This window comes from Populus trichocarpa, chromosome 5, assembly GCF_000002775.5.
Source record: "Populus trichocarpa isolate Nisqually-1 chromosome 5, P.trichocarpa_v4.1, whole genome shotgun sequence".
In the NCBI taxonomy this organism is placed as follows: Eukaryota; Viridiplantae; Streptophyta; class Magnoliopsida; order Malpighiales; family Salicaceae; genus Populus; species Populus trichocarpa.
In genome coordinates this window covers 10170285-10187958 of record NC_037289.2, presented here as the reverse complement: position 1 = coordinate 10187958, position 17674 = coordinate 10170285, and the positions used below count along the sequence as shown (strand labels likewise).

Genomic DNA, 17674 nt, shown 5'->3' with positions numbered 1-17674 from the left:
GAAGGGTTTTGGAATCCCTTTACCAGAGAGGATTGATCGGACCATGTTCATCACGGTTCGATTTTTTCTCTCTGCAACTCCATTTTGCTGTGGAGTGTACGCCGTGGTGAGCTGCCGTTTGATACCTTGTTGGCTGCAGAATTCGTTGAATTCACTTGAGGTAAATTCTCCTCCCCTGTCAGTCCTTAGACACTTCACATGCAATAGGGTTTCTTTTTCCACCATAGCTTTGAATTTCTTAAAATAAATGAAAGCTTCGGATTTTGTAGCTAAAAGAAATGCCCATGAGTTTCGGCTGAAATCATCAATGAAACATAATATGTACCTTTTGCCACTGTTGGATTTGGGGGAAATAGGACCGCAAATGTCTGCATGAATTAATTCCAATTTCTGATTTGCTCTCCAATTGCTATGTTTGGGCATGACCTCTCTGTGTTGCTTGCCATTGAGGCAATCTGTGCAGGTGATGGTGGGAGCCGAGAAGATGGGCAGTCCATGTACCATATGTCTCCATTGTAAGGTTCTTAAGCCTTGGTAGCTTAAGTGACCAAACCGTCTGTGCCATAGCACTGGGGGATTTTGAGAACTGGTGAGAAGACAATTCTCTTGATTCTGAGTCTGTGCATGTACGGGAGCTTGAGTCTGTGCAAGTAGGATGAACATCCGATTTGCACTCATCTTGGTTTGAATGATCAAACCCTTCTCAGGATGGTAAATCTTACAAACTCCATTCTTAATTAAAATTACTAAGCCCCTTTCTTGTAGTTGACCTATGCTCAGTAAATTATTTTTAAGCTCCGGTACATAATAGACATCATTAACAACATGCTTAATACCATTGATCAGTAATTTTACTCTGCCTTTGCCAACTACTGCCATTCTGCTATTGTTTCCAAGTTTGACTGAATGCTGAAAATTTTCATCCAAGTAGGAGAACATACCTCTATAACCACACATATGATTAGAACATCCTGAATCCAGGAACCATGCATCATTCCGTGTTGTCTTAGCTAATGTAACATAGGACATTAGCAGCATCTCATCTTCATCATCTAGCTCCACATAATTAGCTGCCTTGTTCATGGTTGGACACTCGTATTGGAAGTGTCCAAGTTTGTGACACCTGAAACATTCCACCATGTCTCTATTGAATGTTTGTGTTCTGCCCCCACGGCCTCGGCTTCTGTAATTGTTTCTGCCACGACCTTTGCCACAGAATCTGTCATCATAGATTCTCAGGGCATGATCATCTGTGTCATGCCTTTTGAATTTATGTTCATGAACAAGTAATGAACTCTGCAGCTCATCAACTAAAAGATGATTAATATCTTTAGACTCCTCAATGGAGCACACTATGTAATTGTACTTCTCAGTAAGTGTGCGTAAAATCTTCTCTACAATCTTCTCATCAGGTATGCTTTCTCCCAGATTTCGCATGTCATTTGCCACCAGCATAACTCTTCCAAAATAACTTGTGACAGTTTCTCCTTGTTTCATTTCTAGCACTTCAAAATTCCTGCGAAAGATTTGAAGTTAAGCACGCCGAACCCTTGTATTTCCTTGGTATTTGATCTTCATGGAATCCCACAACTGTTTTGCTGTGTCTTTTTGAGTAATAGTCTTCAGAATGGATTTGTCGATGGACTGAAAAAGGTAATTTTTAACCTTTAAATCTTTCAGCTTTGTCTCCTCCAATGTCTTTTTCTGTGCATTATTCAGAATTTCCCCTGATGCAGGCTCGACATATCCTGTCTCAATAACGTTCCAATATTCTTTGGAACGCAAGAGATTCTCCATTAGCATGTTCCAATGCTCGTAATCTCCATCAAATTTCGGGATGCAAGGTGATGCAAAATTGCTGGACTCTGTTGCCATTGTTGAAATTGACCCTCAAGAACTCTCTTTCTCACTCTGTGTTTAAAAAAACACTCAAACTCACTCACTCTGTGTTTAAAAGCACTCAAGCACTCACTCACTCTAAGTTTGAAGTCACTCAAAAATATGTCTCCCTTTTGTATCTATTTCTTCGTCACAGGCCAGATGTAACAGGCTCTGATACCAATTGTAAAGAATAAGAACAAAAGTGCACAGTATTTGAATTGAATGAATTACTTTTACTGAATGGAAATGGCTAATAAATAGCCTTACAGGAATAATAATAAGACTGAAAAATAGCTCATGTTCACAGTAACGTGGCACATGAAATAACGAAAAATAAGCAACTAAAATCCTTAATTTAATCTTGACCATGTATATCTTCCTGAAGATTAGGGACTCATGGACTTATTCAAATACTAAAAATAAACCCTTTTAATTAACATGGTCCTATATAAGAAAAATAAAGTAAATTCACAACAAATGTGCCAAAAAACCATATTTGAAACAACAACATGCATTTAATTTTGAAACTAGACATCAAGATCAAATATAACTTTTATCTAAAAACAACAACATTAATTATCGTAGCAAATTTACATACAACCGCATCATAAAATCCTAAATATAATATGATCCCAACACAAACAAGGTCAAATACATAAATAACATGCAATCTAGCAAAAAAATAAATATGAAAATGTCAACGGAATTATTCACGGAAAGAAAATCTCGTTAGCAATTTCATCGAAATCTTCGCGTCCATTTTGGAATTTTTTTGACCAAACTTACTTAATATTTAGGATTTATCGACGGAACATGTAATTAATAATTTTTTCGGAAACTAGTTGCTAATAAAAAATAAACAGCAAAATCTGATTTTTTTAGCATGGATATTCGGTTGCCTATTCTGTCAACATTTGATATTCCCGACAAAATATTTGCCTAAATGTCATATTTTGTTAGCATTTTCTAATTTCATGTAGTGTTAATAACTTTTAGTTACTCTTCTATTGAATAATACATATTTGATCCATCTATTTCAAGCATTCTCCTTTTATTAGCTTTTATTATATGATCAGTAACATAGTGGGTTTAAGCTTAGTGTATTTAATTAGAGAAACATCAATGGTTAGTTTGAAGTAGTAATCTCCCTTCATTTTTTTTTTTTTTATGAATTCAATTTCTTCTTGATGATTTTGCTCCTAAAAAGCTCTTTTTTTATCCTTCATTTCTCTTTCTAATGTTGTAGGTTTTTAAGGGAGATTAAGAGTTTGTTTAGGAACGCGGTTCAAATTATATTCTTGTAAAATTTGTATTTTTATGTTTTTATATTGTTTTAATGTGTTAATATCAAAAATAACTTTTTTTTTAATTTTTTTTAATGTATTTATAAACTTAACGAGTACTATATTTTTAAACACATTCTAAGCTTTTACAGTGTTTCATATATTTTTATCCTATAAAATATCAAAAAGCAACTTGCATAAATACAAATATTGATAGAAATAATTATTAAAAAGTAGAATTTGACATGGAGTAACCTTCAATGAGGGAACCTCTTATGACGTGGACCAGCTCCATAGTTACCTAAGCACCAAAATGAAGCGACATGTAGTTCATCATACCATTCAAGCCCTTTTTAGATTAATTGTGGGCGGGTGCAGCAGTCAACTGATCTTTCTTATATGAACCCTCTTTCTTTAACGACACTGATACAAAAATGCACCACCATAACCTCTCTCAGAAAGGCTTATCAACTCCACGCTCTAATCCTCACAACCACGATCTCAACAAGCTATGCACAATGTCCATATTTGAACAACAACATCCTCTCTATGTACGCGCGTTGCGGTTCTCTTTTCAACGCAAAGAAAGTGTTCGACAAAATGCCTCAAAGAAATATTGTTTCGTATAATGCATTAATTTCAGCTTTTTCTAGAGATTCTAATCATGGGTTCTTGAGTTTGAAGCTATTTGCGCTGATGGGCACTCAAGGTTTGACGCCTAATGGGTCAACTTTCTCGAGTTCACTTCAAGCTTGTTGTTTGCTTGAGGATTGGTTTATGGGGTCATTGATCCATGGTCAATCTGTTAAGCATGGGTTTTTTAATGATGTATTTGTTCAGACATCATTGCTTGGGATGTATTCGAATTGTGGGGATCTGGAATCTGCAAACAAAGTTTTTGGTTGTGTTGTACAGAAGGATGCTGTTTTGTGGAATTCCATGATATTTGGGAATTTGAAAAATGAGAAGTTAGAGGAAGGGGTTTTATTATTTGGTAAATTGGTGAGGCATGGCATTGTTCCAACCGAGTTCACATACTCAATGATATTGAATGCTTGTGGTAAATTGGGAGATTGTAGGTGGGGACAAGTTATCCATGCACAAGTTATTGTTTTGAATGTACTAGCCGATTTGCCTTTGCAAAATGCGTTGCTTGACATGTATTGCAGTTGCGGTGACACCGAAACTGGATTTAATGTCTTTAATAAAATTGAGAACCCAGATTTAGTTTCTTGGAACTCAATGATTTCTGGATATGCGGAAAATGGAGAGGGAGCGGATGCTATGAATCTGTTCCTCCAGTTGGTAGGAGTGTTTCTTCCTAAACCGGATGAATATACTTTCGCTGCTGTTATTTCTGCTACTAGTGCATTTTCGGCAACTTGTTATGGGAAACCTCTTCATGCCCAGGTTTTGAAAGTGGGATCGGAGAGGAGTGTCTTCATAGGAACTACATTATTGTCAATGTATCTGAAAAATGGTGATATTGAATCCGCTGAACAGGTTTTCAATATGATTGAAGGGAAGGATGTTGTTCTCTGGACTGAAATGATTATGGGTCATTCTAGATTGGGTGGTGGGGAAAGTGCAATAAAATTATTCAGCATGATGTGTCATGAAGGCTACAAGATTGACAGTTTTGCTCTCAGCGGAGCTTTGAGTGCCTGTGCTGACCTCGCAACTTTAAACCAAGGAGAGATGATTCATACTCAGACTGTAAAAAGAGGATGTGATGCTGAAATATCTGTTTGTGGAAGTCTTGTACATATGTATGCAAAAAATGGTGACCTTCATGCTGCTCGATCAATATTTTCCCAAGTTTCAAACCCTGATTTGAAGTGCTGGAACTCAATGCTTGGGGGCTATAGCCAACATGGAATGGCAGAGGAGGCGATGATAATCTTTGCGAAGATTTTAGTCAATGGTCAAAGACCTGATCAAGTAACATTTTTGTCCCTGCTGTCCGCTTGCAGCCATAGTGGCTTGGTTGAAGAAGGAAAGCTCTTGTGGAGTCATATAAAGAAAAATGATGTTATACCTGGGCCTAAGCATTACGCTTGCATGGTTAGTTTATTAAGCCGAGCTGGATTGCTGGACGAGGCAGAAGAACTGATTATCAAATCAACTTACAGCAAAGATCATTTGGAATTATGGCGAACCTTGCTGAGCTCTTGTGTCAATAAAAGGAATTTGAAGATAGGAGTTCGCGCAGCTGAAGAAATATTACAATTAGAGCCAGAAGACAGTGCAACACACATTCTGCTTTCAAATCTTTATGCCGCTGCAGGGAGATGGGAGGCTGTTGCCGAAATGAGGAGAAAGATAAGTGGACTGATGATCGAAAAAGACCCTGGACTAAGCTGGATTGAAGGAAAAAAATGATATTCATGTATTTTATTCCAGTGACCAATGAAACCCATGATTGATGAAGCCCAAGCTGAATTGCGTAGATTGGAAGGGAACGAGATGAACTTAAAAAACTTTCAAGTCTCCAGAATTGATAGTTTGTTTGGATTAGACTAGTGATTAATGACTTAGAATACCTTTCTTCATTCGTGGTAAGCAGTTGCTCGGGAGTAGCCAAATCCTGGGCGCAAACTGAACATGGCGTAATTGATCCTAGCCTTCAGCAGCCCTATTTTTACAACCCACTCTACTGATTGCTTTTCATGCCTCTCTAGCCTAGGAGTAAACATTGTGAAGTCTGTTGCTAATTTAATTACTAAAAAGGGTCTCCACATAAAAAATCGAATTTAAAATTTAATTATTAAATATTTTCTCTTCAAGTAGTAGATTTTTCTAAGAAATTTACAACTCTTTAAATAAATAAAATAAAATAACTTGAGCTAAACAAAGTAGAAAATGAAAAGTTCAAAAGGAAAAAAATCTAAACAATTTAGAAAATTAAAAACATATTAAGGAAAAAACTTGTCCCAATAACACGCAAGTTTTTTCCTTAATATTTTTTAATTTTTTTAATTATTTATATTTTTAAATTATTTTTACAACTTTTTTTTTCTTTTTTTTTTCCAATCTGCCTTCCACTTGGATTTTAGTTTATTTTCTACATATTTTAAAATATTTTTCTCAATTAATTCGAGTAGGACCCTTTTTTTCCATGTGTCGGTAGAAAATGTCCAAATGCCAGTCGATAACGGCGACATAAACATTTAACGGGTGATGAAGTTTACTCAAAAATTGTTTTTTGCGTCTAATATTTATATATCTCCCATAATATAAACTTTGTTCCGCAACCGCAATTATATGACCGAGGAACACATATAATTGAGAATCTCGACATTTAATGCATCAGCCTTTTCAAGTGCAGAATAAGCTGCATCCACTTGGGCATCAAAAATATTTGTATATTCTTCTCCTAGATCTTTCACTATAACGTCCTTACCAGTGTTGAGCAAAGCAGAGTCTAGGGGAAAATCAGAATAGTTGACGTTAGAAAGATATACCCAGTAGGGGATATCTATGGGTTTGTAGGGATTGAACAATGGGTAGGACAATTGGAAGGACAGGAGCATCGAAGTACGCTGAGGAAGGAGGAAAAGTTGTTGCCATGACCAAGGAATGCATCACACTGGACACGGGAACCGATAGATTGACAGTCTTTTGAGCCTCTCTAATTAAGACCTATCATGGCAGGAAGCACGTACTGATTTAAAGCCGTATTAACGAGAATATTTTCATCTCCTACAGCAAATGCATCGGAAGTTGATGTAAGGTGTAAACCATAAAACATTTCTTCTGACCCATGTCCTAGCAAATCTTGCATCAGTAGCTAGCCTCATGATATCATCATTTCCAACTCCAAGAATGACTTTTATTCCTGTAATTTTCAGCGCTTGTAGAACATCATGCCTTGGATCATGAAGGCGAATTCTCCGAACGTTATGGGACTTGCATAATGCTACAACATCTTTTGCTTTTGGAAGGTTGTCTGCAATATTTCTGGGGTAACTCACACCGATCCCTTGAGCTTCTGCATAGCACCCATGTAAAGTGTATTTAAGCAATTCAATTGTGATGTTAATGCACACACGGATTTAATTAGTAGACCGACGATTACGTACCAGCAAATCTGTGAAGCTCGGTGAAAAATATGAAAACCATAATAATATGGAAGATGAGGCGAGCCATAATGGGCACTTGTAAGGGTAAAAACTAAACCTTAAAGTGCCTTGATTACTACAAGCATGGAAAAAAAACATGGAAAATGGAGTGCCTGGCTTTATATAGATGTTCCCAATTTCTATGAATGCTATAACATTTCTGACCAAGTTTTTGCATTCCATTTCTGACCATGTTTTTGCTCCTTTTCTGGTTGTTCCACTTGTTCGGCTTGGGCAACTTCAATTCTTTGGTAAATTTATTGTTGATTGAGTCCAGCAATACTTCTAGGGAGTTTGCTACAAAATGTCAAGTTTTTAATTGTTTGTAAAGTTAACTAGTCTTAAATCTCTCCTCTCTTCTTTTTCTTTTTTTTTTCTTTCTTTTTTGGTTGAAAAGGAGTCGAAAAAAAAAATGCTGAGATATATTCAGTTCAATCAAAGTTCTTCTAAGATTTTGAGTACATATATAGTTTTAAAAATTTTGGAAGGAGGTTTTGATTGAGAACTCACATCATTCTGCTTAATTTGAGCTACTTATGTGGTCATATGCATTTTTTTTTTCTTAAGAAAAATATCATTTTTCACTCTGTGTTGTATGTATAGGCTCTTCTAGTTAAAATATATATCCAAGATGGCTTTTCTATAATTCAAAAGCAGGCTTTTTTATTTTATTTGGAGGAATGATGCAACAGTTGGATGTCGGCGCTACGCGGCAGGTTTATTTTTTATTTTTATAAAAATATTGTAAAAATTTATAATACAAAAAATAATATGTTTTTAATATTATTAATAATTTGTTTTCAAATTTATTAATTAGTTTATTAATACTATTAATTATAATAAAAATAATAATATTTATAACACAAATAATACTATTTTTGATATGAATATTTAGAATTATAATAAAAATAATTATATTTATCACATAAATAATTATATTAAGAATTCCAAGGATGATTATAACACAAATAATAATATTTCTTAAATCAATACTTTGAGTTATAATAAAAATAATAATATTTATAACACAAATAATAATATTTTTGATATGAACACTTTGAATTATAAGAGAAATAATAATATTTATAACACACATTAATATTTTAAGAAAACCGACGTGGGGTTGGGTGTGGACGCGTCCAGGCCCAACATGGGGTTGGGCGAGGACACGTCCCGGTCCAACATGGAGGTGGACGCGGTCGCGTCCAGACCCAACATGGGATTGGGCGGGGACGCGTCCAGGTCCAACATGGAGGTGGCCGCGGTCGCATCCAGGCCCAACGTGGGGTTGGCCGCGGTCGCGTCCAGTCCCAACATAGGGTTGGGCAAGAACGCATCCTGGTCCAACATGGAGGTGGACGCAGTCGCGTCCAAACCCAACGTGGGGTTGAGTTTGGAAAAATCACAACCCAACCAGGTAAGTTTTAACGTGTGAAGTTTATATTTTTTTTATAAAATTGTAATTTGTTTTGTTATTTTTTTAAGTTTAATGAATTTTTGAACTAGGTTGCATGGATTAGAAGTATAACACACGTACATATGCTAAGAGAAGAAAAGAGTTAAATGACTTTGAAGTGTGGAAGAATTCTAGACCTCCCCACATCACTAAGAGTAATTGGAGAGATATCTAGAGTTCTTGACGTCGAAGGGTTTTAGGAGGTGATCATATAGTGAGTCCTCGAATAGAAACAAGGAGACTCATGATTTTATTAACAAGAATATTGGTGGATCGCTTCCTTTTATTAACCATACAAAACGTCGGTAAGAGCTTGTGTTATTTTTAAATGTTTTTCTTAAAAAGCTAGTGATTATTTGTGACAGTGTTTAACTAATGAGTTATTTTTCAAGCTACACAACTTGGGCACAAGCTAACTTTGATGGAGTTATATATGGAAACACATATACAAAGAGATGATAGATATATAAGGGTACAATGTAACACCCCGCACTTTCTAATGTGTTTATACTTTTTTCCATTGATTGAGTGTGTAAAAATATGAGCAATTTTTTTTTATAAGAAAAGTCCCAAAAACCTTTTAAGAATTTTATTAATGAACACAATTTATTACAACTCATGTTAAAATCATGTTCACATTCTCTAAAAATACAAATATTCTTTCTGTATAAAACTAGGTAACTTGGTGACCTAAGAAATTGATTTCCTCAAAGGAATTTACCTATGACACATAAAATTACAATTGAAATCATATTAAACACTTGTATCATTCTAGTTACGACCATTTAATAACTATACAATCAAAACTAATTTCATAAATTTTTCTTTAAAAACGTTGATTTTATATCAATTTCCAACAATATATATTTTCATAATTCCCTAAAAAATATTATTTCCATCATTTTGTCCATCACATTATCATTCTTACATCATGATAACTTTTTCCTTCATAATCTAGTTTAAAACATCAATATACGATTTATTCCTTACAACTTTAAAATTGATTGGACTCATTTAAACACTTTCATATAATGTTTCTTTTCATCTCAGATTTATTTCATAACTCTTTCTACTTTATGAATATATTCAGTTTATATTATTATTTCATAACACATGGGATTTACCCCACAATTTATTTCCTCAACACATAAATAATATAATATTTTCGCCTCTCAACCATCTTTAATGCATGTCGTAACTTATTATGTAAGTATGTTTAATTTACATTATTATTTAATCCACAACATATTTAATTCATGTTGTCATTTTACTTCCCTAGCATTTATTATATATATGATACATCGTATTTCAGTTCATATAACCCCCTTGTTATATTGAAAAATCTTCTCAATTCATTATTCATTCCACTTATTTCATGTCCATTTCTATTATTTATAATTTATCACATAATCTTCCATTACTTTTATACTTGCAAAACATACTCAAATCATCTTTCTTTTTTATTAAACTTTATCTGTATGGCTAATTGAATACTCAATCATTAACATGTCAACATAGCCAAACTCATATACACTTTGCTCCATTGCATGTTATTGTTAATACCAAATACATGATCTACTACTTGGCACGATGTTGCGAAATACCTTAAAAAAAATTTAATACCAAATACAATCAATTTTATACATTATGATTATTTGCTATTATCTCTTCTATATATTTACCACGTCAATTACTAAACAGTTTATTTTTTTACCTTTAGCCTTATAAATAAGTACAATTAGCAAAATTTAAGGACATATCAATGTCCTCTCTAGCCTAAACCAGGCATTTGTTTCATTACTAAATTAATTGGTTTCTTTGATTGCTCCTTTACCAGGGTAATTAGTTTCTCTGATTGCCATTAACTAGGGCACAAATCCTATTAATTAGGATTATTAGTTTCTCAAATAGCCTATTATCTAGGACACTATTCCTATTAACCAGGGTAACTAGTTCCACTGCCTATTATCGGACACTAGCCTCATTATCGAATAACTAGTTTCATACATATTAATAGGAAAATAAGAACATACCACATTTAATGTATTTATCATTACTTGAAATAATGAATTTGTTGAATAAGTTATCATGGTGTCAAACACCTTTTCCATAACAATATTTATTCACCTACCAACTATCTCACTCATTGGTTATTTAGGGTTCTCATCACACACACACACACATTAATTTCTATCATGATAGTTTAATACGAATTACATGTGATTCCTACCATATCAATCAGAAATAGATACAAGGTTTTTTTTTTTCATTGTGGTCAATCACATCTAATAATGTACTACACATTACCACCTATGCGATTAACTACAATTTACATACCAATTTTTACCTAGAAGGCATACGACTTCCATTAGCAATAGCAACAATAATACACTACACAATTTAATTATCATTATAATTCTAACTATTATAAAAGCATGTATAAATAATTAAAAAGGCAAGGCGGGCAATCCCTTACCATAAATCTTGTTATCCAAGCTTCTAATAAGTCATGTTTCTTTCTATATGTTTCTCCTATAATTCCCAACCAAAATACCATTACTATTTACAACATAAATTAAATTAAATTGCTAGCATATACATATTTTATTTTAACCAATCTCGTTTAAATATCATATGCATGCTTGTAGTTTTAGTTATATAATTACACTACACTTTGCATATCATCGAATGACTTCTTTCCTATTGTTATTTTATTTTATTTAGCCAAAACCAAAAGCACTCAAGTTGCTAAGTATTCTTTCCAACTCTTACAACATTTTCCACGTGTTCAAGTTAATACAATTTCCTAATTTTCTCCATTTGTAGTTCACAATATACTTTGCTCAATTGCACATTCACATTAAAGTTTTCAATCATCCACATACTTACATAACTATCACAAAATTGGAAACCCCCCCCCCCCCCCCAACATCTCATTTGGCAAATGACAACTTATGTTATAACTTTTTTTTTTCATTTCTTAGCACCTATCTTTAATTTCACAACTTGATTTCAAATACCTTAAATGTGCCCCTAATTATACTTCTCAATATTTTTTCAGGTTAAAAACCTACGTGATTGTACGCAGGCTTAATTTGACGGTTAGAGTCATTCATGCGTAAAATCATACATTAATTTGTTTTTAAAAAAATTCCAAAATACTTTTCTAAACATTTTCACCCTAGATTTATAAAATTTTCCATATTCATCATTAATTCATAAATTTTCAAATCATGGGTCTACATTGTACCCTTTATATTTGTCGGGTTATATTTCCAAGATTCAAACATATTTTTAACACCAAATTTAAGATGACTAGATTGAATTTTATCATATTATATCCCACAATATTGCTTTGCTCTTTTACCTCTTCTATTTGGTTTTTTTATTTGTATTTCTTTGTTTTTTTTATTTTTCCGCCATTTTCATATTTTTATTTTTAAATTAACACATGAACATTTTATTTCAAATTTTCCAAGTATATCATCATCTTCATACATTAAATGTTCACCTTACACATTTAACATAGTATTTTCCTTATTAACTTTATGAATTTTATCTCGGGATTACATGCATGAGTTCATGGATAGTCGAGCTGAAACGTTTGTTGCAACTGAACTTTGAAACCTTTTGTATGTTTTTTGGACTAATATTTTTTTTATTGACAACTTTAACTTTTTTGTGTAGAAACAATATAACACCGGCATGTGTACAAAACATGGAGACGACTCTTCAACCCATCTGGAATACAATCTGGAGTTGTGGTTGGAGGCTGAAGTAATCAGTACACTCAATAGGAATCTGGAGTTTATGGTATCTTTATGACTACAACTCGTGATATGAGGTCGAGTTATATACCGATGGATTGGCCGACATAAAAACAGTCGATAATTGTTTTTTACGTGAATATTTTGTTGATATTTCCATTGGTATTTAAATCATTGATTGAATGATTAATGGATCTGAAATCCCCAATAAAACATTTATCGATGATATGTTTCTATCAATAAATCCATTAGTGATAATCATATCGATATAAATACAACTTATACACTGACAGAATATTCTGTTGATGTAAATCAATTTTCTAGTTGTGTAAGTAACCGCCTTGTGTACACACCATTTTACTTAGACGAGGATTTTGGTGAAGGTTGGCCATGCATCCCTAACATGTAGATGTGACCTAACTGGCTTGGTTGGAGGAATTCTTGTCTTGTGGTACTCTTAAAACTTTTAGGGATTAATAAATTGTAAAGGAATTAGTTAGAATAGGGCAGACAAGAATATCAATGAAATAAATTGTGATTCTCTCCTGCCTTTCTCTCTCTCTCTCTCTCTCTTATCTCTCACTTCCTCTCTGTGTTGCTTCTTTTCTTCTTTTTATCAAAGCATCCATTTTCATTGTATACACTAGGAAGTACATTGCTTAATGGAAGCTCAACCACAATATGTAAGTTTCATTTCCTTTCATACATGATAAAAAAAAAAAAAAAACAACAATGGATAATTTTTGAATAATTAATTTCAATGAACGAATGGAATTTCAAGTTTACAAATATAAAAGCTACTCATACGATAATATCTATGATGAAATGATCGATGAAAGTGCCTTTGTTTCAGTGGAGTTAGGTTTTCAAAAATCCTGAATGGAAACCTATGGTTGATTTTTTGTTCAGAAAGTTCAAGGTTAATACATACATAAATATTTTATTATTATTTAATTTAATTAGTTTTTTAATTTTAATAAACTAATTATTTTATAAAATTGACGTATAAGGAAGAATTTTATTAAGAGAAGGCTGACAACGTTGTTTCCATGAGAGTATATCACAGTGCCATTAGGTAAGATTGAAATTCAAAATGTGATATATTTTTTTAAAAAATGTTCAAGTTCTATTTTTCATAATCTTGATGAAATATGAATTTTTTTTTTACAAACCAAGTTGTGTGATTTTCTAGTATGAGATGCAGAAAAAATCAAAGAAATATGCAAAAGAAAGAGGTCTTCTAGACTAGGACGACATGGTCATGTGGAGGAATTTCAAACCTCCGCAAGTCTTGGAGGCTATTTGAGATGCTAATATCCATCATATGATGTATAAGTATTTTGTGCAGCAGTCACAGTTTAGTGCGGAGAACTGGAACAATGAGATGCATGGTTCCATTATAACGCACATTGGTAGATCCATTTTGTTCATTGTGCATGAAAAAGCAGATGGTAAGATTCTATTTTATAAGATATTTTTTTAATTGTTGTATTATATGAAAAAATTTAACTAACAGTAGCTTTTATTTGTAAGCTACAGTACTTAGACGCAATCCAAGACCGATGAAGCTTTTTTTAAAAAAAAAAATCAAATGTGAAATGATGATCATTGGAAAGGGGTGCAACAACTCATGGATAATTGAGCTTAGATGTTTGTGGTAAGTTGGATTTAAATAATTATTTTCTTAATTTCTTATTTTTAAAATTTTTCTGACTTTTTTTTTTTTTTTTAGAAAATATATAACACCTGATTGCAGAAGAGATACAAAGACGATCCTTCAACCCATCCGAAATTCAATCTGGATTTGTGGTTAGAGGCTAGGTTGTTTGGTTAACCCGATAGAAATTAGATTTATGGTGTCTCTAACACTAGGACCGTGGATATATAGACAAATCATAGTGTATTGACTGTTGGTTCCTCACAATCGAGTTTAAACAGCAATCCTCAACCGTCCAGGTGATTGTATAAGAACAAGTTGAAGCTCAAACAACCTGGTTTAGTACTGAGACGACCCATCTTGGTTCTGAGATGGCTGACCTGAGGGATAAAGTGAATGTCCTCGAGCAATTGCAGTCAACCCTCACTAGTACAAGTGATCTACCTCGTCGCCCACCTGGTTCCAACAAAGATCTATCTCTAACTCCTCCTCCTCCTTTATCTTTTGTCCACTAGATAAATTTTATTCAATATTATTTTTTAAAATTAATAATAAAAATTTAGTTTTATTTTTTTTATAGATTTTTTCCTTGTTTTGTTTATTTTATTTTTTCTAAAATATATTAAATACAATATTGATAAAATTACTAACTAACTTCGAATCACAAACATAATAAGTCCTTTTAAATTTTCCAGAGAGTTGGAAAAACAACTACAGGACCTGCAACTATTAGATGTAAATCTTTGTGGTTTAATTTTGTCGGTAATATGCATATGATCACAGATGGACTTACCAATGGTTTATTTTGTCGGCAATATGCCATAATCATCGATGGATTTATCGATGCATTGGATGCCGGTAATTTATTTTGTTTGACATGATATTTTCATCTATAAATCCATTAGAGAATATATTACTGACGGATTTATCAACATAATAGAAATCACTAATGATATGTTTTCTGACGATATTTTTTTGTATGTAGTTCCATCGAAAAATTTATTTCTGACTGAATCAGTGTGTAAACATTAATGAAATATTTCGTCGATGATATGCAATATTCTGATTGAAATATTTCGTCGGTGATATGCAATATTCTGATAGTGCTTGATGAGACACTCGTCAATGATGTTTTCATCCGTGATTATTATATTAATGGAAATCCGGTTTATACACTGACGAAATATTCCATCGATGTAAATCAATTTTCTAGTTGTGTAAGAAGTCGTCTTGTGTATACATTATTTTATTTAGATGATGTTTGGTATTGCGGTTCAACTATATTTTTGAAAAAATTTAAAGTTTTATTAGCTTCAAATTAAATTATTTTTTATGATTTTAAATCGTTTTGATGTGCCGATATCAAAAATAAATTTTAAAAATTAAAAAATATTATTTTAATATATTTTAAAATAAAAAATATTTTAAAAAAAATCGTAACAATAAAAGAGAACTCTTTGCCGTGGTACTCTTGATACTTAATGGAATTGATATATTGTAAAGGAATTACTGCATAAAGAATATCAACGAAATGAATTGCGATTCTCCTGTCGCTCTCTCCATCCCTCTCTCTCTCTCTCTCTCCCTCTCCCTCTCTCATCTCGCATTTCTTCTCTGAGTTGCTTTCTTCTTCTTCTTCTCAAAGCATCCATTTTCATTGTAATCCAATTTGAACCTATCCATCATTATCCCTATATAGATATGGATAATCTTGTTCATGATCTCAACAGAAGGTAGCGAATTCGGTAAAACAAATATGGACCATGTTATAAACAAATTAATATGTGTCCTCAAACAGACTCACTTTCTGACATAGCTCTTGAAGATAATTATAAACGATCATTAATTTCCTCAAACAACTTAATTAAGAAGGCCATGTAATGATATCATAGCACTTATATACTACATAGTAATTTTGTTTCTAAATATCAAGCGTAATTTACTATCTCAACACTTAAATACTACATAGTAATTTGACCCTCCAATCCATAATTAGAACCAAAATCCAGAAGACAAAAACAGGATACAGCAAAACAACATACTACTCCATCATTTAAAACCATTTGCAGGAGTTGAAATTGCAAGCTCAGGCCAAGAAAAGCAATCCCCGCCAACAAAACCATTTTGCCCAGCACTCCCAAACTGCCATGTGTTGTCCAATCCAGCTGTGACAGTAACCCCGCCATGACCACCTACACCAGCACCACTATCTCCTATTCCGGGAAAAGACCAGAGCCCTCTTCCAAGCCCACACCCCACATCTTCAAGCCCATGCCCAAGTCCATGTCCAAATCTTCCGAGAGCCAAGATCCCAGCTGGGCCTGGAGTATTCAACAAAGAAGTAAAACTCCCACCCAGAGCACCACTACCACAACCACCGTTGCCCTTCCCATCACTGCCACCACCAAAATGTACCGAAAAACCCTGACTGGCTGTGAGGGGAACCAGCACTGGGGTAGCAGGCAACGGTAAGTTATCAATGTTGTTGTCGATAATAGGACCCGCAAAGGAGGCAGCTGTAGTAGCTGAAGTACGTGACCTTTTAGCATTTTTCCGAGTGCCACCACCAACAGGGATGTCTCGGAGAGTGCCACCGTGAGTCCAGTAACGGCGGCAAGACTTACAGAAGTGACGAGGCTGAGAGAAATTGTAGTTGTTGTAGTAACAAAACTTAGTGTTTGTTGAGTCACAACGTGGACATGGCAAGTGCTCTTGCTCTTGAGGTGGTGCCCCTCCAGGCTTATTTGATGTTGGTGTTGTCGATAGCGGTGGTCTCCTAGTTTTTTCACTGCTTGATAACTCTGTTGGCATTTTTGGCTTTTGGTGGCAAAGAAAGTGTTGAATACTTGAAGTTTGGTTATGTTTTCCTGTGTTTGAAGATAGAAACAGAGTTTGTGATCAGGTATTGAAATGTGGAAGACAAAGGGGGTGGTGATAGAGGGAATTTATGGGGAGAGAGAGCGGGGTGGCGTGGGGGGGAGAATCTGAGAATTCTGAGGGATATAAGAGGGGGCAGCGAATAGAGAGAGAGAGAGAGAGAGAGAGAGAGAGCAACTTTTACAGTGTTCTGTTATACGGGAGTAGGCAGGCAGAGGCACGACATATTCAGTCGGCTCCAGAAACGGGTTTCTTAAGGGGGTGGGGTGGGGTCGGCTAGTGAGCTCTACGGTATGCGGCTTCTGTAAGCTTAGCTTTCTTTCTCATTCTCCCCTGCTACGAAACAACATGCTGCTGCTGCTGCTTTGTTCTTGAAATACACAATTCAGATCGGTGTCTGCCTATTCTTTTCTTGGTTTATGAGATGAATTTGACTTGGAGTCTATGTAATAATGTTGTTTTATTTCATTAGCTTTTGTAATTGTAGTTAAATCTTTATAATTTAAAATTATTGACACCATGAAAATTTATTAATTAATTGAAATACTATTTAATTAATAAAAAATTAATTTATAAAGGTATTCTTTATTTTATTTTCAAATATTGAACCTTTTTTTTTACTTAATTGTATT

General features: G+C 33.9%; 3 protein-coding genes across 3 annotated transcripts; 1 reads left to right on the top strand and 2 right to left on the bottom strand.

Annotated features, from left to right (window-relative positions):
- The first annotated feature begins 3496 nt into the window (after nucleotides 1-3496).
- LOC7492147 (pentatricopeptide repeat-containing protein At3g50420) lies at nucleotides 3497-5796 on the top strand. The gene is given in 3 exon segments (XM_002307206.4): nucleotides 3497-5537; nucleotides 5539-5581; nucleotides 5584-5796. Coding segments are annotated over 3 exon segments (2121 nt in total). The 5' UTR covers nucleotides 3497-3563; the 3' UTR covers nucleotides 5688-5796.
- Nucleotides 5797-6424: 628 nt separating this feature from the next.
- LOC127905335 (putative glucan endo-1,3-beta-glucosidase GVI) lies at nucleotides 6425-7313 on the bottom strand. The gene is made up of 4 exons (XM_052452953.1): nucleotides 7247-7313; nucleotides 6926-7155; nucleotides 6629-6806; nucleotides 6425-6588 (listed from the first exon to the last, which is right to left on the bottom strand). Exons 1-4 carry the CDS (start codon nucleotides 7311-7313, stop codon nucleotides 6425-6427), a joined length of 639 nt encoding a protein of 212 aa, XP_052308913.1.
- An 8598-nt stretch (nucleotides 7314-15911) lies between these two features.
- LOC7480490 (dof zinc finger protein DOF3.4) lies at nucleotides 15912-17393 on the bottom strand. Its single transcript, XM_002306412.4, has one exon. The coding sequence runs from the start codon at nucleotides 16974-16976 to the stop codon at nucleotides 16215-16217; it is 762 nt and encodes a 253-aa protein (XP_002306448.1). The 5' UTR covers nucleotides 16977-17393; the 3' UTR covers nucleotides 15912-16214.
- Nucleotides 17394-17674: the final 281 nt, after the last annotated feature.